Genomic DNA, 24057 nt, shown 5'->3' with positions numbered 1-24057 from the left:
GGTTAGATAAAATCTTGATGCATATTTGATAGCAGAATGCTATTTGTTAAATATTAAAGGAACATGTTAGTAATTACACAAATTCAACAAAAAGTAATTCTGTTCAAATTATATCCTGTCTAATATGCTCTCTCTCACCAGTGCCCTAGAATATGGATGTTACTGCATAGCTATTGCCGCCCTATAATTATCGGCAGCCCTCTTTTACAGCACTCTGTGTGTTGCATCATGAGCTACCTGGTTGTGTGCTCACCTTTGCCTGCTAACATTAAAGAGATGAAAGTAGCCTGAAGTACAAAACTGCCTGGACAAACAGCAAAAGGTCACGATAGATTTGTTGCTTTGAAATGTCACCATCTTCAAGCTTAATGCGAAGACAGAGACATTTACAGTCTTGACCGAAGACCCAATCAGAGACTCATTAGACGACAGAGCAGAGACAGAAAACACTCACGTTTAGTTCAGTCGCTCACTTCAATTAATCACAAATCATGTGCTAGAAGATTCCTTTATTCGCTTAAGTGAAAATATATCTTCATACAATCAAAATGCCAACAAAAATCTGTATCAAAAACATTTTCAAAACAAGTGTTGGAAAAAAGTATTGTTAAATACAAAACTGTAGTGTATTGTTGTGCCAAATCCTGATGAAGCTTTTCATCTTTCCCATGATCAGAAGATGATATTACACTAATATGGTTTTAATTCAATACAAAAACAGAGTTATAAGAGTTGCAAAAATTAAAAAAGGATCTCACAATTAGTGGTCATTAAAGTACCGCTGTATTCTGGCTGATAATACTGGATACATTAAAGATGTATATGTAGGTGTATTTGTTGATGAAGCAAATTGAAATGAGGTGAACACAATTCACTGTAGCCCTTGAGATCTATGAATGAAATGAAATGGAGTTTACAGGCACCATGATACATTCAGGAGCATGTGTAGTACATATAGTGTAGTATTTAGCATTAAGTGTAGATAAATGGCAATTAGTATAGCAAATAATGAAATGCAAACCACAATCTTTACATTGTGCTTTGAGAGTGATCGTTCATACATACACTGGTTCAGTTACAGTTCAAATACATCAAAATGATCTTTAAAAGAGGTGACTGATCAAGTAAGGCTTTCTTTGTCATCGCTCTTTGGCTGAGGGAAGCTGTTTGTTTCTTATTAGTTAAAATATGCTCTGAACATGAGATTTACCAATAAGGACATTCGATTAGCTCAATGAGTGTGTTCTGCATTAGTGTTGCATCATGGACTGCCTGACTGTTTCCTCCAGGGATTTTCTAGTGATGAGAAGCCGGACCACATCTTCTTTCTTCTTGGTGAGTCTTTTTCGTGCCTGATCATGCGTCACCATGGTCATGTCCCAGCCATTCACCTAGAAATAACATTGAGAGCACACAAAAACTAATATGACATTTAATGCCAAATATATAACTATATACACAGTATAAAACAGGAGGACATCAAAAGGCTCAGCATTTTTATTGAATTGTTGGTCTTCTGCCACTTTTATTAGAGAAATAGAAAAAATTATATTGAAAAAAAGGGTGAACTGTGTCTTGAAAGATTGCGAGCCAGATTTAAACTAGTGTTTCCCGTAGAAGCATCACAGCTCATTTGCTCACCAGTTTTGAATAGCATGAGGGTGAAAAGTGCATAAAATGGGTGAAAACTAATAACTAATTATAATAACTAATAATCGTACAATTCCTTCAAAATTACTTATTATGCCCTTTTACAAAGTCTTGCTTTTGTTTTTCAGGTCTATTAGTATATGTTTTCATGCTTGAATGTAAAAAAAATAAAAATAAATAATAATAATAATAATAATATTTGACATTGTTGCAGCACCTTTATTCCCGGTCTGTCAGTAACACTCTGGGGTGCATTTACCAAAAGCATCGTTAGCCAACTATGTTCGCAAGTTCCGTCGTTAATATCAGCATAGTTCAACGAGAAGGTGTTTCCCGAAACCATCTCTCGACCTGTGGTTAGAAGCATAGTTTCTAGTTTGCATGACATGTGGACTTAATAAATCCTTATCTGGAGCAAAATAAGCAAGCTGACATTCAGTACAACCTGTGTCTTTTATTTAGAATACATGCAAATGTCATTTACATCTTTTAGTTTGTCAAGAGATTTAAAGCGTCATTGTTGAAGAGTGCGCATGTGAAAACGTGCTCTACTATGTAAGAACGAGCCTATGACTGAATCTGGAAATAAAGCAAAATAACTGAGCAAAATGAGAAATAGTCCTCAGATGCCATGTCTGTCATTTATATCAAAACATCTAGTGTTAATTCGATCTCAAACAGTTTCATTAAAAGAAGTTATTAGTTATTACTCCACCACATGCGTGACGTCATAAACCAACGTGGTTGAAAGACCACTTTGCGACAGTATGGTTTCGGGAAACAGTCGTGACTAGCTGGTTGATTTCTTCAACAATGCATCGTACTATGGTAGTGAACCAGCGAGTTATGTCTTTGTACGGGAAACGCACGCCTGTTTAGCTCCTGTCTCAGTGAAGCCCCTCCCTCTGACAAGTGCAATGTGCTCTGATTAGTCGACTGGACCAGTGTGTTGTGACACTGTTGCCACGGTTGTTTTTTTTGTTTTGTTACACAAACCTGGCAACCCTGGCCATAACCACGAGTTTCAAAACACTACTAATGCTCAACCAGGCCCCGCCCCCTTTTTTGGTAGGTAATTATTAAAATGAGGAATATGTCATCCATTATTTAAATGAAAAATGTAAAAAAGATGAATAAGTCCTGTTTAAACTAACTGACAAACACAAGACATTGTAAAAAGGGCCGTCGCCAGTATTTAAAAAAAAATAAAAATAAAAATTTACAGAAAAAAGCACCATAAGTGTTTTTAGAACAAAGAAACAATTTAACAAATCAGACATTGTTACTTTTCTAGTGAAATTTCTGAATACAGTGTACAGCATATAGTGCCAAGAGCAGGTGTGAGCAGATCGAACTTCTGTTACTTATTTGAAAAGTTAACTCAGATATCTTGTGGATTTAAAAGTAATGTATTACTTTACTAGCTACTTGAAAAAAGTAATCTGATTACGTAACTTGAGTTACTTGTGATGCGTTACCCCCCAACGCTGACTGAGTTTGCAGTGGGGGCGGCACAACATGTTTAGCCTAGAGCGGCAGTTGAGCTTGTGCTGGCCCTGGTCATATAGACTACTTTTATACAGTGGTGTATTTTTACTTCGTTACTGTACTTGAGTACATTTTTCAAGTATATGTACTGTACTTGAGTATTTTTATTTTGAGAAACTTTTACTTTCACTTCACTGCATTCCAAAGCATAATATCATACTTATTTCATAAAAACATATCGTTACTTGTTATTTTGAACTGAAGAAATTGTCATGTGCAACATGATGCAACAGCAGTTTACGATTCGTGAACAAACGGAATTGAACTGATCCGACTGTAGCGGTTCTCGATTCAACAACTTACTGATTCAATGTTCCGTTGAGAGCGAGTTAGGCTAACTGAATTAATAAGTCTGACTCAAAATGAGCCAAGACCCGGGAGATCCTCTGAGCTTGAGTGTGCGTGTTACTGATGACGCGAAAAGCTATAATATAAATATCTGCATCCAGTAATCTTCCTAACTGACTAGTGTTGTCTACTTGACAATTCATAATAATAATAATAATAATAATGATGATGATGATGATGATGATGATGATGTTTGACCCAGCAATTCCAAAGGATTATATAAAATATATAATATAAAATGAATTAAGTATATACACATATAAAATTACAAAACAAACATTCATCGAGCAGTACCTCAAACAACATGTAATAGTATTAAGCAAGAAATTACTAAGTCACAAAATAATAAACAAACAAAATAGACAAAAATAATGTCACAGCTCCCTCTTGTGGAGATTCATTTAGTAAAATCAGGTTTTGTTTTGGACAAAAATCTTAGCGAGAAAGCATTACAACATGGATGACAGGTTTGTGCCTCTCACCTGCATAATTTTGTCTCCTATCCTGAGACCAGCCACTTCTGCAGGTCCACCTTTAGATACACGTGTGACATAGATTCCCTGTGAAATAAATAAAGTTACAAGGGTCACTTCTGAATTAGGGTAACAGGAAAGTCCCCGGAAATGTCCCTGTTTTACAGAACGTTCAAAACACCCACAAAAAAAAAAAACTACAAAAGCCTGACCAACATAGCCTGCTGGTTACCAGAGCAATATTGTATATATATGTAGTAATTATTTTCACCAATAGAGGGGGGTGCAACGCAAGCTACACTGATTACTTAGTCACACACCGCCACTTTAGCCATGAAGAAATGAACCCGAATGAGAGCAGAGCACTATTATAAATTATCCAAAAGAGACATTGTTATTGGTTTCAAGGTAGTCACATTAACTATTCATGTTAAATAAAAATCACTATGAAATCAAAATTTATATTGTGATTAATGATTTATCCGTACACATAATTGTTTTGAAATTCGTATGCCCTCGTAATCTTTAATCAAAAATGTTAACATTCCCTCCATTTACGGTGTGTTTACACGCCAACGATGTACTAAAAACAAAAAGGTTTTGCTTTGCGTTTTTCGCATACAGACGACAACGTTGTCGAAACAATCCCCGATCACATGGATCCGCGAAAACACCTAAAAATGCTGTATTATTCATGCCAGGCCAGTAGTTGGCAATGTCACTTTGTAAAGAAACACTACGCGCCTATAGACTGCGCATGACATCAGTCACCGTTTTAACATATTCACGTTTTTGTAGTTTACATGAAGACGATGAAGCTATCGCTTTCAAAAACGTGCACTTTGAAAACAGTTTTCAAAAGTTTGCGTTTACAGTCAAAACGCATAAAAAGATTCCCGTTTTTGTTGTTGAAAAGTGTCGTGTAAATGCCCCCTTAGTTAGCAATGCCCCATTTCTCACGATCCAATCAATTCCAGAAGGACGAAATCAAATTCCACCCTACATTTTGTCTCTCTGTCAACCCATGAATCATGAGGAGTCACTGAGAACCAATGAACAAGTGTCTGTGGGTTTTACCTGATCTCTGATCAGTTTTATACTTTTGTAGACGTTTTAATTAGACATTGGTATAATTCAAATTAATAATGGTAGTTAATAGTCTCTTATTGGCCTGTTTAGCTGAGCCATTCATAGAACAAAAAAAACCTGACAATTGATAAAATAATATAGACACTTGCATTTGAAAGATTTTACTTTCAAATAAATGTGCAACAGATTTGTAAAAGGTGTTTTTATGCATGTTTGGCTCTGGTTTTTGTTGCATTTATACTCTTCTGACCACTAGGGGTCACCATGGAAGACGGGTGTCGGATTGTTTCAAAGCTTCGACACAATGGGCCAGTTGTTCAAAGGTAAACTGATCGGATTTTGGTTATCGGATTGGATCAAATTTTGAAAATGGGTTGTTCAAAAGGGAAAGAAGGAATCTGAAATCAGATTAGATCACGGAATCCAATCCTAGTTTTAATCTGGATCAAACCTTCAGTTTGTGTTGTTCAAAACTTGTCAGTAGGATTTGGATAACTTTGATCCCCCCAAAAAAAAACAGGATTATCCTGATCCCAACAGGGGGTAGGATTTCAAGGTGGATTCCAGGAAGAAAATGTAGTAAAACTTTAAAATTGGTCAAATAATACATTTGTATCATTTAGCATGTATACTTTTATTTATATTTTGCACTTGACTTGTGTAACCGTTGTAACAGTGATAAAGTAGATAAAGTAGACATAGGCTATCAATTAAGCTATTCAGTATAGTAAAGTAAAAAATTTAATAAAAATAAAAATGATGTCCCCATGAAATAATCCCCCAAACAGATTTCAATAACAAACAAATAATATATTCCATTTTTCTGTCATTCATCACCGTATATTAATTTCAAAGAAACAATCATCAGAGATGAGCCTGTCAAAAATAATGTCTAACAATTGCATCCCTTACTATACATCCAGTCAGTCCCTCATTCTGACAGAACGCCAGAGGTTGGTCTGGTTCTTCAACAGGCTCAGGTGCATCATAAACATCATCACAGAGAGGGACATTGCGCCTGGTAGCGATGTTGTGCAGGACGATACACGCAAGTATTATGTTGCATGCTCCCTGTGGTTCAAACATATCTTGTTTTGCAATGAGCAGTGTTGAAGCGTGCCTGCGCAGGTGTGGTTGCTGCAAGAAAAGGAGTCATCAGCCATGGTAGGAGTGGATAGGCACTGTCTCCTAATATTATGCCATCTGGTCGGTTGGTTTGGAGCTCTCTGTATAAAGCACTCTCTCTCAGGATACGTGCATCATGAACAGACCCAGGCCACTTCATGACACAGTGTGTGATGATGAGGTCAGCATCGCCCACAAGTTGGATGTTGATGCTGCGCCTCCCCTTTCGATTGATGTACTCCCAATTCCCTCTCATGAGGTGCTTGGATATGCACATGAGTGCAGTCAATAACCCCAATAGTATTGGGCATGTTCCCCAAAAGATAAAACTTGTGCTTGGTCTGGGCAATCTGGACATCCTTTGGAAGTGAAACAAACTGATTGACCAGGCTGGCCAATGCAATTGACACAGCTTTCACTACATCACTCACAGTTGATTTGTCCACTCCTATATTGTCACCAACAACTTGGTAGAAAGTCCCAGATGCATAGAAGCACTTACCAATGAGGACCTGTTCTTCCACAGACAGACTGTGACTCCTTCGGGTTCTCCGTTGAAGTTTTGGCCTGACAAGGTCTGCAATGTACTTAATATCAGCATTCCCAAAGCGAAAGCGAGCATACAGCTCTTCAGTGGTGTATTGCTCCAGTGGTTGTGCACGCTCAACATACACCCTTTGACGGTATCCTCTTCCACCAAAACGGTGGTAGCGATGGACAATACCTGCCATGTCAGTGCCTCTCTCTAAGCCCTCTGAGAAAGGCTGAATATAAGATGGCTGTCAAATACCCACACACCAATTGGCTGACGTGCTGTGGCTTGTGTTCAATTTATAGGCCCAAGGCCTATAAACACTATGTTCACTACAACAGATGAGGTGGAACCATGGACTCAAATGGACCTAATTTCACTGTTGCGGAAACCCATGCACTGCTGGAGGGTGTTAAGTGCCATTATGCCTCAATAGTAGGAAGCTCTGTTGCGGGTGGAATGGTGACTAACAAAAGGAAGAAAGACATTTGGGTTGAAATCACCCAGAATGTGCATGCAATGGGGTCTGGCCAGAAGAGGACCTTGGAGCAAGTGAAATTTAGATGGAAGAATCTGAGGGCCAGAGCAACAAAGGACCTTGCTGAAGCAAAAAACACCCAAACAGGCAACAACCCTTTAAGAAAGGTGAATACACAGATGTGGTTCTGGACATTTATTGGAGGTGAGAACTCTAAAGCTCTGCACGGGATTCAGGGTGTTGTAGGGAATGGTGAGCCTATGATTGTGGAGGAAAGTGAGCCAGTTCCTCCTAATGCAGAGGAAACATTCATTCTGGATCTTAGCCCTATTATTGAAGAACAACCTGGATCCAGTCACAGGAGCTCAGAAAAGAGGCTTGAAGCGTTCTTTGCCTAATAATAATGATGATGCCTATGAATCACTTCTTAAACGAGAAATTGAAAGAGCAGAAGCACAGTTACTCCTGGCAGAGGAACAAATCAAGCTGACCAAACTGCAGCAAACCAAAGCGAAACTTCAGATCCGCCTCCTAAAAGCAGGGCTTGGAAATGCTGGTCTCTCAGATGAAGAAGAACCCTGAACATTCTTTATTTTGTTAACTATTGGACATTTAGCCATTTTTTAAGACGTTTTCAAAATATCTACAATGTATTTGTTAATGTATATTTGTTTTTTATTTGTTGTGACTCAGATGAGGGGTCATAAAAGAAATTATGAATGGAAGTGGATGTTTATGTTATTTTTGTGTTTTGTCTCAAAATAAGAAACACTTACAGTGACCCCATGGTGGCTCTTCTACCTGTTCTTTACATAGCTGGTAGCCCACATTGTGATATGTTGTCCCATTTAGAGCACTGGTAATTCGGATTTGGTCATCTTGAAAACTGTGTATCTGGATCAGGGTGATCCAGTCCAATGTTGCTTTGAAACATCAGTTTCTCAAAAAACCGGCATAAAAGTAAGACGGATTACCTGATCCTGAATAGGAAAAAATGGGATTTCCAAATCCTCATTTTTGATCCAGATTAAATGTTTTGAACAACTGGCCCAATATGACACATTTGCTTCAACTGTTTCAGTGCTCCAGGAAGCCTCGATCTGCCCACCACTAGAAGCCGTTTCACTCGGATATAAGTCACATTAGGGAAGAAAAGATCACAATTTCTGTTTCATGCTGACTTCAAAAACTGTTTGTATGTTAGAGTGACCAGATTTCCCCTTTTTCTGGTGAAGGGAGTGGATTGGGAATCCACTGCTGCTTCAATGTATATGTAATGAGTGATTATAATCAAGGTATTAATCAATATTTTTCCTTCTAAATATCAAATTCTCTGGAGATTTTACTTTGTTATAGAAGTTACCAGTGTGATTACTGAAATGTTCTTTTCATGTATTCTTTAATGTCAGTATTTGATATCTGAATGCAGTAACAGTGCTTTCTCATTTAACCCGGCTTCAAGAAATGAAATAGGGAAATGTTTTGTGTTTGAGAAAGGTCTTCAACATGTTAAAACACATAGGGGTCGTTGAAGCCAATAGTTTAAGGGACCATTTCTCAGTTAAAGCCTTACAGTTAGACTAAAATGTAGCTCTTCTTGAAAAAGAACGCATTATCTTGATGTTTTGAGACGACTCTCCTGTTTATAGTTAGAGCCTGGCCAAATCCAACCTTGGAAAAGCTATGTGTCGGTGTGTGTGTTAGTCTTCTTGCTTACAGGTTAAGGAACCACTGGCATTGTTGGAGATTGACTGAGTTGTTGTTCGAGACATGCTGGCACCCAGCAACCCAAATCTGCGACCTGGAAGGTCACGACGTGCCTAACTTCAGGGTCTGAGCGTCAGCTGCATAATCTATGGAGATATGCTTCTGTCTATCTGAATATGTGTGGAAAATTACTATGCTTATCAATTTCTTAGCCAATCAGAATCATTCAACCTGTAAGCAATGACGTAGCTTAGACCTTGGAAATGGTATAACTGCTGTGATCTTTGTAAATGTAAACGGGGCGGCCTACGAACTCCTGTGTGAGTCTTGAAGCTGACTTCTGCTGATGAAACTGCAAACTATCTTCAGTAAAACTTTTCTTCAAATTTGTATAATTATGACTCCGGGTCTTCTTTCAAACATCTGGTCCATGGGTCCTAAACTGTTAACCCCTAACACTGGGGACAGTCCTGGTTTTTGGTGTCCTATCACTGAAAGTGTCTTTGTTTTACAGCATGTTCAAAACACTGCAAAAAAACGTAATTATGTTGACCAACAGAGGGGACTGAAAGCTACATTAATTACTTGGTCACACACCATTACTTTAGCAATGAAGAACTTAACCTGAACGAAAGCTATTATCATCATCAAAAGAGACACCGTTGTCGGTTTCAAGTAAGTTACATATGAACTATTCCTGTTGATGTATATTTCAGGGCCAGAACAGGGTGCGGGACTGTTTTGAACACAACTTTAAACATTTCCAAAAGTTCTGCTCTTAAAATGTAGTAATTCCCACACATATCTTATCTATACCACAATGGAAAGTACACTCCGATATGAATTAAAAAAGTTGCAGGACATAGCCCTACTTTATTTTTTGTTTTTGTAAGGTCAACGGAACTGTTTGCAATGGTTGATATAAACTATTTTTCATAGTGTTTTTTTAATGAATTTGATTAAAACTAGTTAGGATCAGTTTGCCCCGCAAACATCATAAAAATAATCAAATATAATAATAAAAGTAAATGATACCCACAACAATAAAACATCTTTTTTTTTTAAACATACAAGAATGTATGCATGAACTGTATGTACTAAATAACAGGACGGGATTATAGCACAGTGCGGGATTGTTTAACACACAATTTTAAACTTTCCCGAAAGTTACTCCTTCACAATGCAGTAAACCTAACTAGGGTGTAAAGATCCACTTCCAAAAGAACAAACATACAATAGCATTAGAAAACAACAGTTGTAATTACGGTAGGCTATAGAGTATATTCAGTTTGTGAAAATGACAAGACTAAATACAATTAGAAAATGTTTAAAAAACTGTTACAGTTTTATTTATCTTATAAGTCATATATATTATGTTTTGTTTTTGTAATGTGGCTTTGTAAAGTGATCATTTTGTTATTATACTGTTTTGATCTATTTTGCTGTTTGCAATAGTTACCATTTTTCATAGTGCAAATTTGATTAGCCTAAATGTATTAAAGAAGTCAGTTTGGCCTGTAATCATCATAATTTATTAATCATAATAAAAGTATAGGAAACAAACATAAAAAAAAATGTATTGTCCCCATTTTTTTGATTAATTAAGAAGTGTCAGATTTCAGTGATATTTTGCTCACTGAACTAGGAAATGCCCTGTTTACATTTCAGACATCTAGTCACTTTAAAGACACTGACCTCAGCAGCAGAAAGGAAAAATGCCTCACTCTAACTATAATGCATTTTTACTAAACATGATTTTTCACCTTGTCGGCCTTGTCTTCAGAAAATGGATTCTGGCTTGCATCTTGGTCGATTCCCCCTCCAATGCTGAATCCTAGTATTAAATTATCGCCTTCCCGTAATTTTTGAATCTCAATTCGTTGCTGAAATAAAGAGAGAAAACAGACACACTAAGTTTATGTTTCAAAATGTAGTTAGCCATCAGCATAGGCTGATAACCAAAATGCTGTCTAGGTAGGCGGCACAAAGGCACAGCTGTTTATGACCATATATAGCAGCACTAACTTACCTACCTGAAACACATGAACCACACCTGCTTACGTCACACCTGACTGAGTGACATCAGAACAGTTCAAATATGGACAATTAAACCCCAACTAAATTGCATCTTTCAGTATTGATGGGATCCCCCGAAGTAGCTTAGTACAAACATGTACATAGAACATATGAAAGTGCTATAACTATATGCCTCATTCAAACAGTATTTCAATAAGCCAACAGTGCACTCTCTGGTTTTGGTCTATTTTACTCGTAAAATGTTTGGTTTCGTTAAATTGTGTCCCATAACAATTATTTATAATATATAATATAAAGTAAAACATAAATAAAATATAGAAACTATTATAAGCAATTATTTATATAAACAATATAACGTCAATTATTGTTCACTTTGTCCGCCCCTGGCTAACGTTAGCCTAGCATGCTAACCATTTCCATTATATCAACTGTTAGCTTAAACTCAAATAAACTTAACTAAACTTTCCTGTTATATCATAGATTAGTGTTGGGAATAAAAATAACGTTTAAATTAACCACTTTCTCAGTCAAACGATATCAAATGGATCACTGTCAGAATTAAAAACCACCAAAGCACTGCACACAAAGCTTAGTGCAATAATGCTAGTGTAACAGTTAACGTTACATGCTAAAACTTTTATCATACTGATCGCAAACTCACCACAACAGCTGTGACAGGCTGGCCGGGTATGAACGACATTTTCTGCTCGTTAAAACTTTTATTCCCTGTTTGTTCTCCTGGGTGTTTATTTCAGTGATTTTTCACTGATAAAATTGTAAGTGAGGGTGTTGGTGATCGGTTCGGTTCCTCCCCTTTGACTATTGTGTCATGCTGGGCTGGGCTGCACTAAACACACCCTGTCCTTAGGTCTACATTACAGTTATTTCGTATTTTTCGTCTAATTAATTCATTTGCTTAATCAAATTGTCAAGTGAGCATGTGTAAACGTTGATGCGATTAATTCACGGTTATAGGCTACAACTTTGGCTGTCATGTAGACAAGAACCACCAGCAGATGACAGTGTTTGATCAGTATGTGACAGTCAGCACACATTATCAGCAAGGCCACAGATAACCAAGGACTTTCTCTTCTTCCGTATTAGAAACGGGAAGAATGAGTGTCTGGGTGGAGTGGGATGATTATCATGAAGTGATATGATCATCTTTTAAATTTCTGAATTAAAAATTATTTTTTGTTATTTTTGATCGACACAAATAAGACATTCAAAGGTGGTGTAATAATCTTGTGATAATAATAAAGAAAATATTATATTTAAAGGCTAAAAAACTATTTTAGCAGTCTTTTTTATTATCATTAATTAAAAATTAAAAAGCAATAAACATAAGTTTTCTTTTTAATCATTAATATTTGAAAAACTTAAAAAGTCAGTGTAGTATGTCTAGAATTTTCTTTATAAGGGAACGTTTTGTTTTTCCTCACTTATGATAAACTCATGTTTATATTATAAAATTTATGAATGTATTCTAACGACTTTGAAAACTTTTCCTTGTGTGCTTAAGTGTATTGAACATGCACTTGTAGTGTACTTCAAATTTTAAAAGTATATTTTGAGAGCACACTTTCATAAATGTTTAATACACTAAGGTACATCTTAAAAATGTGCACTTTTTAAGGTTTAACTTTAAAGTACATTTTTAATTATGTTTTAATAATATTTGGTCATGATTTAAATAAGAACACTTATTTTTATGTGTTGACTGATATACTAAAGTACATACTTGATTTGAAAATTGCAAGTAACATGCAGTTAAGTGTCTGAAAACATTACATTCAGTTTGCAATTAAGTTTATTCTTTTAAAGTATATCATTTCCATGCTAAGTACTTATTTTAAAAGTATGCTAAAGTGCACTTCTTATTCAAAAGGGTATGCTTTTATTAAACCTGAAGTATTTGAACAGTAAAGCAAATGTGTAGATGTCTGCAGTTTCACTAATCATGGAAATACAGTAATAATACAATTTAGGCGAAAAGTTGGACCAAATATCCTTTTCTCTTGTTTGTAGTTTTTTTATTTGACTTTTTTCAATACACTGCTGAAACTGTCTTCCTACATAAGAGCTTGTTTGTTTATCATTGATTTTGATTTTTAATATGCAAAATTACTTGATACTTCCCACAGTCATCAATGTAAAATTTTGTACCGTTTTTTCCACCCCAATGAAAAACGCACTAGATCTGTTTAAATAGGACAAGACATGGTCTATGTTTTGGAATAGCATACTACCATACTACTCATCATATTTCTTAGTATATAGTATGTATATTGTGCATAGTGTGTGATACCTGGATGGCCATTTGCTAACGTATACATGCAGAACACACTGCACAGAATACTGTATTCCACAATGCAGTGTATCATATTTTGATGATAAACATGCAATATGATGAGGTCATGTGACAACAATTAGCATAGTACTTTTCCGAACACTTAAGGTTGCATATTTCATACTGTTTCACTTAGTTTTTAATATAAAGCAGTATACAGTAGTGTGCAGTTTGCAGTAGCGATGTGCCCGAAGCCTAAATTCGGAAAGGCACAGAAAATGAATAATGCATTCTACGGAGCCCCTAAAGGGACATGTAAGGGTGGCTGCGATAGTCGGTTACATTACAGTACATAAGATTTCACTTATCACGTAAAGATAGTAAGGAAAGATGACTGACAGGATGATGGCATAGAATTTGTTGCTCAAGAGATTCTGAGCATTACTTACAAATATCTTATCTTGTAAAATGTGTGTTCAGTACCGCTGCTCCCTATACATGGAGTACGATTGATCACGATTTTGAAAGTTAAAGTAAAAAAGCAAACACGTGTTCAAAAGTGATTTCAATACCCTGCGAACTGATGGCGTCTCTCTGATGGCTGCAAATTATATAGACCAACAATTTTAATTACCCAGCTATATAATTGCGAGGGAACACAAAAGCATTGAAATATATTTTCCTCCCATCTCATTATTTTTTTTCCATCACCATGTCCTTTTAGGGGCTCCGTAGAATGCATAATTTCCTTTCTGAACATAGTATTCGGCTTCAGGCACATTCCTAGTTTTCAGTATGCAAGTATTCCATTCTAAACATAGCCATTGACTTTTCACCATTGATTTTTCAAGTATATATATATATATATATATATCCCAACATTTCAGTCTGTTACAAAGATTCTTAATGTACATCTACACTAATTCGCTATGGTCTCAAAAGAGAAGAAGGTAGCCTATTATAAACTCTTCTTTAAAACTCTGGATCTGTGTCACATATCAGCGGACTTCTTCATAATCAGCCCTTTGTTTATCATTCATCTTGTCAAATGTTTTTGACAGAATTTGTTGATGCTCATGATGTGAAACATGAGGTATCCTGGTACTGAATGGCTCAATTTAACTGCATAGGAACATATTTGTCATCCTCTTTTAGTCATACACTATATACAAAATCAACAAAACCAGCAACACAACATCTATCCACACAGTTACTGTGGAATCATGGGAGCAGCCTGAGATGGGACATGGGAACAAGTTCTCTGATTGTTCATCTACTGTCCAGGTGCGTACGGCCAGCTGATGGAGCTTCCAGAGAGCTGCATGTCCCGGATAAGCGTCTCGATTGGCGTCTTGCCTACCAGCCGCATGAAGAAGAGTTGAGAGATGAGGTTGGCAGGAACGGCTCTCAGGGCAGGAAGTCGCAGCAGGAGTCGGCCGAAGCGCTGGGGCTGACCCGGATACTGTATGCGCTCGTACTCAGTCAGGGCCACCTGTGCTTTCTCCTGCAGGCTCTCGATGTGTGCCGGATCTGACAGCCCACATGCGTCTGAAAAGGAACACAAGAGTTTACAACACAGCTGTAAGTGAAATAACAGTAAACAGCGAGCGCAATGGAAATTTGGCATTGTTATTTTCTCTTTTAAAAAGATAAGCTTAAAAAAATAACAACACTTGGCCTGAATGGGCCTCTTGACATTTTAGAAATCAGTTTGTGAAGAGTGACTTTTAGCATGTTGCTATGCCTGTACTAACATGTTCTGAGGGCTTTTAGCATGTTGCTATGCCATTACTAAAGTGTTATGAGCAGTTATAGCATGTTGCTATGCCTATGCCTTTACTCACATGTTCTAAGGGCTTTTAGCATGTTGCTTTGCCTTTACTAACATGTTCGGAGGTTTTAGCATGTTGCTATGCCTTTACTAAAGTGTTTTGAGGGCTTTTAGCATGTTGCTATACCTTTACTAACATGTTCTGAGGGCTTTAAGCATGTTGCTTTGCCTTTACTAACATGTTCTGGGAGGTTTTAGCATGTTGCAATGCCTTTACTAACATGTTCTGAGGGCTTTTAGCATATTGCTATGCCTTTACTAACATGTTCGGAGATTTTAGCATGTTCCTAACCTTTTCTAAAGTGTTCTGAAGGCTTTTAGCATGTTGCTATACCTTTACTAACATGTTCTAAGGGCTTTTAGCATGTTGCTTTGCCTTTCCTAACATGTTCTGAGGGCTTTTAGCATGTTGCTATACCTTTACTAACATGTTCTAAGGGCTTTTAGCATGTTGCTTTGCCTTTCCTAACATGTTCTGAGGGCTTTTAGCATGTTGCTTTGCCTTTACTAACATGTTCTGGGAAGTTTTATCATGTTGCAGTGCCTTTACTAAAGTGTTCTGAGGGCTTTTAGCATGTTGCTATGCCTTTACTAACATGTTCTGAGGGCTTTTAACATGTTGCTTTGCCTTCACTAACATGTTCTGAGAGGTTTTAGCATGTTCCTAATCCTTTACTAACATGTTCTGAGAGGTTTTAACAAGTTGCTATGCCTTTACTAAAGTGTTTTGAGGGCTTTCAGCATGTTGCTTTGCCTTTACTAACATGTTCTGGGGGCTTTTAGCATATTGCTTTGCCTTTACTAACATGTTCGGAGGTTTTAGCATGTTCCTAACCTTTTCTAAAGTGTTCTGAGGGCTTTTAGCATGTTGCTATACCTTTACTAACATGTTCCAAGGGCTTTTAGCATGTTGCTTTGCCTTTACTAACATGTTCTGGGAAGTTTTATCATGTTGTAATGCCTTTACTAAAGTGTTCTGAGGGCTTTTAGCATGTTGCTATGCCTTTACTAACATGTTCTAGGGTTTTTAACATGTTGCTTTGCCTTCACTAACATGTTCTGAGAGGTTTTAGCATGTTCCTAATCCTTTACTAACATGTTCTGAGAGGTTTTAACAAGTTGCTATGCCTTTACTAAAGTGTTTTGAGGGCTTTCAGCATGTTGCTTTGCCTTTACTAACATGTTCTGGGAGGTTTTAGCATGTTGCAATGCCTTTACTAAAGTGTTTGGAGGGCTTTTAGCATATTGCTTTGCCTTTACTAACATGTTCGGAGGTTTTAGCATGTTCCTAACCTTTTCTAAAGTGTTCTGAGGGCTTTTAGCATGTTGCTATACCTTTACTAACATGTTCCAAGGGCTTTTAGCATGTTGCTTTGCCTTTACTAACATGTTCTGGGAAGTTTTATCATGTTGCAGTGCCGTTACTAACATGTTCTGAGAGGTTTTAGCATGTTCCTAATCCTTTACTAACATGTTCTGAGAGGTTTTGGCAAGTTGCTATACCTTTACTAAAATGTTCTGAATGATTTTAGAATGTAAATATGCTTACTGTTATTTAAAGCTGCTATGTGCTATTGTGAGAGGTTTTAGCATTGTTTGCATGTTTTACAAACATGTTCTAAGTGATTTAGCATGTAGTTATGCACTTACTAACATGTTTTGAATGTTTTTTAACATGTTGCTGCTATGCCTTTACTAACTTGTATTGAGGGGTTTTGGAATGATGCTTTGTGTTCACGTGTTATGAGAGGTTATAACTTTTTGCTATACCTTTACTAACATGTTATGATATGTTTTAGCATTTTGCTAAGCCTTTCCTAATGTTTTCTGAGGGGTATTAGCATGTGGCTATGTCTTTACTGAATAGTTTTAGCAAATTGCAAAGCATTTTATAGGTTCTACTATTTGCTATGTGGTTAAAAATGTTCCTAGTGGTTTTAAGCAAGTTGCTATGCAGTTTGTAGGGTGTTCGGGGGATTGCTATATGGTTACTCAATCAAAATTTCAGCTCAAAAGTTTCTGTGATTGTCATAGACATGGCTAAATGCCTCTTGAATGTGGTGAAAGGTAGGTGAAAATGTTAAGTTTGATAACCTACAATGTAATAGCACTCCTCTCAAAGACAATGTTTATGTAAATAGTCTGGGATGAGTCTAAGCAAATTAATTCAAATTTGTATCCCCAAGTATAAACCGTAGTAATAGTTATGCATTACTATGAATATCTTGATTTAATAATGATTTTGGTGAGAATTCTACAAGACTGTACTTTTGGAATATATTTCAAACATGGTTTCATCACTCACCTGGTGAGAAAAGAGCGATGGCTTTCAGACAGCTATATTCAGCAGAATCCACCTGCAGTCGAGCCAGTTTGTCCACCTGGTCCTGGAAGACCCGCACTTGGTCCATGAAGGACACGACGCGGTCAGCGGGCATGGGGGAGGAGTGAAAACCAGCAGCTGCTAGTAGGGGGGCCGTGTGCAGGGGCAGAGCCGATTGAGCTGCATTCAGGATGAACAGTTCACTCCAGCTGAGCCTCAGAAGGGCCACCTGCTCCGACACAGGCAGGTCAGGAAAGTATGGAATATTCCGGGCCCACTCTATGGTACTGAAGAGCAGTCGGGCTGCCAGCTCACATATATTGTCAATGCCCATGATGGAGCTGTTGGCTCCTGTGAGCTGCTGGCCGCACTGGGCTCCGTAGCGGCTGTTGGGGTACGGCTCTGCTCTCAGCAGCTGAGAGATGAGTTCAGACACTGGCTGGCCATTATAGAAATCAGCACCCATGCCCGGACCTCCTCCAACATCACCGCCTGCTCCAACCATGGAGGCTGGGCTGATGCCTGCCTGTGAGGGAGGAATTCGACCACGCTGGACCGCTGGAAAATAAAATAAAAAATCCAACAAATTATAAACAAATAACTCCCTATTCCGATGATGCAAGTAACATGAAACTGGCAAATTTATGTAGGAAGTTGTTTTTTTCAGGACAACTGTCAGGTATTTAGTAATAATAAACAAGAATATATTTACAATGTTTACATTACACATATTACTGGTTTGCTGACCTTCTTTCCTCATACCGACCCGGAAGCACTTCTTCAGACGGCAGTACTGACACTGATTACGGTGGTGCTGATCAATCTGACACTCTCTGTTTGACCTGTGAAGGTAATTTAGATACCTTTGAGCCGAGAAAGTACACGAGATAACAAAGCGTAATTAAGATTTAGCACTTTTCCAAAGATGATGAGCGTTCAAATAAACAGAGAAACTGTAAATAGTTGTGAACATCATTTACAGATTGAATTTGTTTTGTCATGTTGCATGATTAAAACAAGATCAAATTCTTATTTTCCCTGAATATTTTCCCTGAATATTATTTAAATGTCTGCTTGGGGTATGTTTACTGGACAACAATGTACTAAATCAGTCCTTAAGTTTTTCCTCTGTGTTTTCGCGCATACAGATGACAACGTTGTCAAAACGATTCCCGTCAACACGGATCCGCGAAAACGACTAAAAACACTGTCTTCTACTGCCAGGCCAGTAGTTGGCAATGTCACTTTCTAAAGAAACACCATCCGCCTATAGACTAAATATGCGCATGCGCATTTAACAACGTTTTTTTGTAGTTTACACAAAGACGATAATGGTATCGTTTTCAAAAACTTTGAATCCCTATTTTAAAACGTTGCATTTTCAGGCCCCCAAAACGTAATTGTTGTGTAAATGAAAGGCCAAAATGCATAAAGTTTTTAGTTTTTAGTTGAAAACGGTGTCGTGTAGTCCTTTTTTCATTCTAGTACTATCCATTCCTGACATGGAAATTTTGTGTAGAATAAAGGCATATCTTGGGAATATTGTTATATTGAGACTTGACATAACTACACAAAACAATCTTAAGTACATATCAGCTTCACTGCAATTTAAGAGACAATCACAAGAAAAAAAATGTCCATTCATTCCAAAAGTTTCCATGGCAGCAGGGCTAATGTTAGATCTGCTGTAAGAGACCAATTACACACAACATGCACAATTGTGTTTCGACAGCCATGTATATATGTGCCACATTCAGCTGTAATGGCTGGGTATTTTTGAGGAAATGGAAATGTAACATGTTACATGTTGCTCGGAACAACTCAATCACAGCCAATTAAGTTTGCAGTTGGTTTGCAAAAACTCAGATTTCAGGAACTGTTGGTGATTAAATAACTGGTGGACATGCTGTTGTTTTTTCATACATTTGAACTTTGCTCAACTTCTGTCGCATCGCAGTTTCTGTCACCTCAAAAGTCCAGTTTAAAATGACTTGCGGTTTCTTTGTCATTGTCAGTATTAGTGCTCATCAATGAGAGATAGCTTGGCTGCGACCAAAATCGCATACTCTCGAGTAGGTACTTCTTTTGAATAAGTAATTACTTTGTGTGTTCGAATGTAATCTGGACATACTACATTCGCCATGTTGCCATTATCATGTGACCTAGCAGCATCAGTTGCATTGCTTCACTGCCATTCATAAATCCTCTCCTGTAGCCTACTTTTGCCTACTAGTACTATAATTCTTTCACCTACTATATAGTAGGGAAGTATGCGATTTCGGATACAGCCCTTGTATGCCTAGTCGTTTGCTGCGTTGTACCTGGTTCGGACAAGATGTAAGTGACCTGACTGGTGAAATACAATTGTGCTCAAGTAAGAAAGGATTTGATGCAATGTGAAATCAGATCCTCTTTACTTGCAGAAAATGGCCTAAATCTTAACATTAGTACTTATTACTTGATTAACATTATAACATGATTACTTTATTTATTCATCTCCTCTATTACACGCTCTGATTCATGAGTATGTTAATGTTCACTTACATACACTCTAATTTTAATGTCAGTAAGGTTAGCAGAGTTCACAGAAAGTTCAGCCAAATTCCTTTGCTGAGCTACATCTGGAAACTGAGCGTGTGATTGGCTGTTGTCTTACCAGTCACAAACCAGTTAATTTCTTTTATGTGGGAAAACACGAACCTGTCTGCTTAACAATGGAAGACAGCGTGATAGATAATGCATCTGTGTTTCTCACCTGCAAGTGTAGTTGAGGTTCCGTCTGATGCTCCTTTTAAAGAAACTCTTACAGCCTTCGCAGGTGAAAACGCCATAGTGCTTGCCGCTGGATTTGTCTCCACACACACCGCAGTCCACCACGCAGGCCTTGTCCTCCTCGCCACCTTCCACGTCGCTGTTCCCTGCCCGGGGCGAGCTCCCCTCCTCCTCCCCCCGCAGGTAACCTTTCTCAGCGAGTCCATTAGCGCTGCCGTTGGGGTTGGCCCATCCCCCGCTCACCATGGCCATCTCTGTGTACACCAGCAGGAGCTGCTTGAGAAACCTTCCCGCGTCGAGAATTCAGAGCCGCCCCGGAGCGAATCCCTTTAAGCTGCAGACAGTAAGCCGAACAAGTCAGACTTGGAGGAAAAACACGTTTAACAGTACTCTGAAGACCTCCAAGGCTTACCAGGCTGACATGTTATTGCCGCCAAATGTCATATCAAAATCCCGTGAGGGGAGCGCTCATCCCTGTTGCTTTTCTTCATGTCCTCTAACCACAAAAACTCTGAAGATCTCAAGATCCCTTTGATTCAATGAGCAGTTCAGAGTTGGACAGCTTACCTTGCCTTGCCCTTTTCACAGGAAATGATAAATTACACATAAACGCACCCAGACTTCGGGGGGAAAAACAAGCTCATCCACATGCTGCACAGCTCGGAGACGTGGATAAAATGAAACTCCTTCTCAGCTCGCAGCCACTGTGACATTTCACTAGGAAAACCTAGTCGACATGCCCCCTAGTAACCAACAAGTTAAACCAGTTCCTTCTGTGCTGAGAAACACGCCGTTGTGTTTAGAAACGTTTCGGGTATTACAGGTCAATTGGGTAGGTTTGACTCAACCTGCCTGTGTTATTTGTATTCATATGTTTTAATCACCTACAGAAGAAAAATCACTTAGTATCTCGATAGTTTCCACTAATCTCATAAGTGTCTTCTCCAGAGTTTCAGAAGAGTTCCTCAACAGTGTTCTCTGAAGATACCAATGTCTTTGAACTCAAACATTTCTCATAAAATTCTTCCGAGACCATGTTAACTGAGATATCAACATCCATTTTATAGCTTTATGGTTTAACTGTGGTCTAATTTGTGTCTACTTTTACTTTCCCTAAGGGTTAGGAGAATCTGAGAGTTGATAACTGAGAACTCCAGTCCCCTGAGCTATGAAAGAGCAACATCTGAGCAATAAAATCTGGGGGTATCTAAACTTCATACAATCCAAAAGAAACTGCCTCCTTTAAACTGCAAGTAAAGAGTTGATTTCCAAACAGCACTAAACCACAATGCCAAACATGCAGACAGCAACCTGGGTAATGATAAACAGAACTCAGCCCCCACCCTTCTCCTCAAGGATCAAAGTTCAAGAAAGTTCCTTGGTCTTTCTCGTTGTTGAACAACACAATCCAGAATGCTCTTTCAACTTGCTTCTCACTGTAGAGAAGGAAGCACCTTTTGACCATGCAGAGGAAAGTCTCAGTACGTTCTGTGCAAATACGACCGAGAGTCCTTCCGTACCTTGTTTCGTCAGTGCCGGTTCGTCCAGCCGTATGATCTACGGGGCCTCAGCATTTCCAGGAACCGATCCGAAGCTCTTTTAACCGTCTGCCACTTCCCATCCCCTGCTTTTCTCCATTCATCAGTAAATCATGAGATCCAGCAGTCAGGAGAGACAGCTGACCCGAGCGTCTGTGGTGACTGGCCAACAAACCTTGCACTGTTCTCTGTCTCTCTCTCTCTCTCTCTCTCTCTCTCTGAGTAGTGGCGGGTGAGCGAGCGTGTGTCTGTGTGTTCAGGGATTTGACACTGCTATTCAAGCCCTCTGGTTGCCATGGTGCCGCCTGCCTTATAAGGGTAATAGAGTCAAAGAGCAGTGAGTGGGCTGTAGCCACTCTACACAAACAACCAGGAATGTGTTACCACACACACGGTTAACCCCTCAAGGGATGACCATAGGTACACTCAGCATGCATCTTAGGATGGTGAAGACATCCTAAGTGAAGATCTCAACATCAGAAGGTAATGATAAGGTGTGTTAGAGTGATTCAAATCAAATTACATGACAGACTACAGCCAAAGATTTTATTTTAAAGCTTGTTATTTCACTGCAGAAAGTTACTCACCAAACTTTAGCTTGGACAGTGTAAAAAAAAAACGAAAGAACATGCAGGCCCTGTATTTCATCTTATTTCACCAATCATAACCTAATATTATTAAAGAAGTCTTTATTTTATATAGATGTATCCTGGGAGAGTACTGAGTACTGTGCTGAGCAGCTGTAAATGTGGTGTATTTGTGCAGTGAAGAGCTTAGAGCTGATTTGTTAATCTGATTTAGAGCTTTTCTAGATCACTCTCTGAGGAGGAAGCTCACGGAAATCTTTTTGTCTTCTCATCTGATTGTTTTGTCTTTTACGCTGCTGAGAAAACTGAAGCTGGTTTGGTCTTAGCTGGTTTTGGTTGGTCTAGCTGGTTTCCAAGCCTGACCTGGTGTCAAAACCTGGTGTCTCCAAAAACCAGCAAACAGGGTTATGTCAGATGATACAACCACAAAAGTTGTTTTTTTAAAATAATTTTATAATCATTTCAATATTTTTACCTTTTGCCTTTTTTTATTTCTTTTCTTTATCTTTGACACTCTTAAATTACTTCTTTATGATACAGTATATTCTAATACACAAACTGATACTATTTCTCTTTATTGATGCTATTTTGTCATTTTCCAAGTCATGTTTATTCGTTTTTTTAATCATTTAAAAATTTGCTTCCTACAAATTTCAAATGGCACCTTTTGAGCCATTTGTTCTCTGCTCTCTTTGCTTGCTTTGCTGTGTTTGTTTTCACTCTGTGTTTCCAGGTTTCTGGGGTTGAATTGTTGGTCTTTGATCCGTAATACAGCCTCTCCTGGAGTCTCTCTTTCCAACATACAAAAGGCAATATATTTCTCAGATTATCATAGATCATTTACCTAGTACATGTATGCGCACACATTGGAACATCCAGTCATAATTTCAGCCCTTTTAAATAAACAAGTTCAATCTTTACATTGTATTCTGCCCTTAATTCTTTCCTTTTATCATCTGTCTTATAGTATTGGCGTTTACAAAGGTTTTATTCTTATCAGATTTTACAGGGAAAAGCTTAGTTTCAACGATGCTGTGGCCTTACAACATTAATAGCCCAGACAGTCTGAGCTCTTGGTTCAGGTGTTGAGGAATGTGGTAAGTGGGTTTAAACTTTAACCGTTTCATAGGTGTAAAACCATTTGCCCAAGCAACACACAAACACACACTGAACTCAGCATCTATTAGCGTCATGGTGCTCTCTGACCCAAACGAGAGGTCTGTCTCCCGATGTTGTGGGACCTTTGACCTTAACAGAGAGACTGAGCGTCAGACACTGACCAGCACGCCGCAGCAGGCCGTACAGGAACATCTGCTAGGGCCACAGCGGAGCACGGCAGGGCCAAGAATCAACATCCTCCACCCTGAGAAAAACAGAGAAAACTGCCCTCATTCGGTGGGAAAGTCACACTTGAGCAATTGTTATTCAAATAAGTTGACCTCAGTATTGATTACAAGGTTTTTAAAGATGTGTTGCACCAACTAAATATTTAGTCAAGTGTTCCTCTAAACAAAGGTGGAATAATTAAAATAATACTTGATTATGTTCCTATAGAATCTATAAAAGTATCACCTTGTCAAGCACTTAACGTTAGCACAAGGCATATACTAAATTTTGGACAAAAAAAGTTAAATTGTGTATCTGTAAAATAAAACCAATTTGAATAAAATGTAGAGAAAATAAATTACAAAAAATAGAATACAATTTTATTTATTTACAAAATTCTATT

General features: G+C 38.1%; 2 protein-coding genes and 1 pseudogene across 4 annotated transcripts; all 3 read right to left on the bottom strand.

The window, feature by feature from the left end:
• Positions 1-494: 494 nt before the first annotated feature.
• tax1bp3 (Tax1 (human T-cell leukemia virus type I) binding protein 3) lies at positions 495-11967 on the bottom strand. Its single transcript, XM_084395575.1, has 4 exons — positions 11649-11967; positions 10714-10833; positions 4029-4106; positions 495-1391 (listed from the first exon to the last, which is right to left on the bottom strand). The coding sequence occupies exons 1-4, from the start codon at positions 11685-11687 to the stop codon at positions 1251-1253; spliced, it is 378 nt and encodes a 125-aa protein (XP_084251701.1). The 5' UTR covers positions 11688-11967; the 3' UTR covers positions 495-1250.
• Positions 5878-7059, bottom strand: LOC311282044 (putative nuclease HARBI1; annotated as a pseudogene). Its single transcript has one exon. The product of its transcript is annotated as a putative nuclease HARBI1 (transcript).
• A 1477-nt stretch (positions 11968-13444) lies between the features above and the next one.
• nr2f6b (nuclear receptor subfamily 2, group F, member 6b) lies at positions 13445-22175 on the bottom strand. 2 transcript variants are annotated; one of them, XM_084395987.1, is made up of 5 exons: positions 21724-22175; positions 20187-20537; positions 18179-18273; positions 17414-17989; positions 13445-14825 (listed from the first exon to the last, which is right to left on the bottom strand). In XM_084395987.1, exons 2-5 carry the CDS (start codon positions 20453-20455, stop codon positions 14551-14553), a joined length of 1215 nt encoding a protein of 404 aa, XP_084252113.1. In that variant the 5' UTR covers positions 20456-20537; positions 21724-22175; the 3' UTR covers positions 13445-14550. The 2 variants fall into 2 exon arrangements, with proteins under 2 accessions (XP_084252113.1, XP_084252114.1); XM_084395988.1 differs by lacking the exon at positions 21724-22175 and adding an exon at positions 20616-21695.
• Between the last annotated feature and the right edge of the window lie 1882 nt (positions 22176-24057).

The sequence above is a fragment of the Rutilus rutilus genome, assembly GCF_951802725.1.
Source record: "Rutilus rutilus genome assembly, chromosome: 22".
Taxonomy (NCBI): Eukaryota; Metazoa; Chordata; class Actinopteri; order Cypriniformes; family Leuciscidae; genus Rutilus; species Rutilus rutilus.
This window is presented reverse-complemented; position numbering and strand designations above follow the sequence as displayed.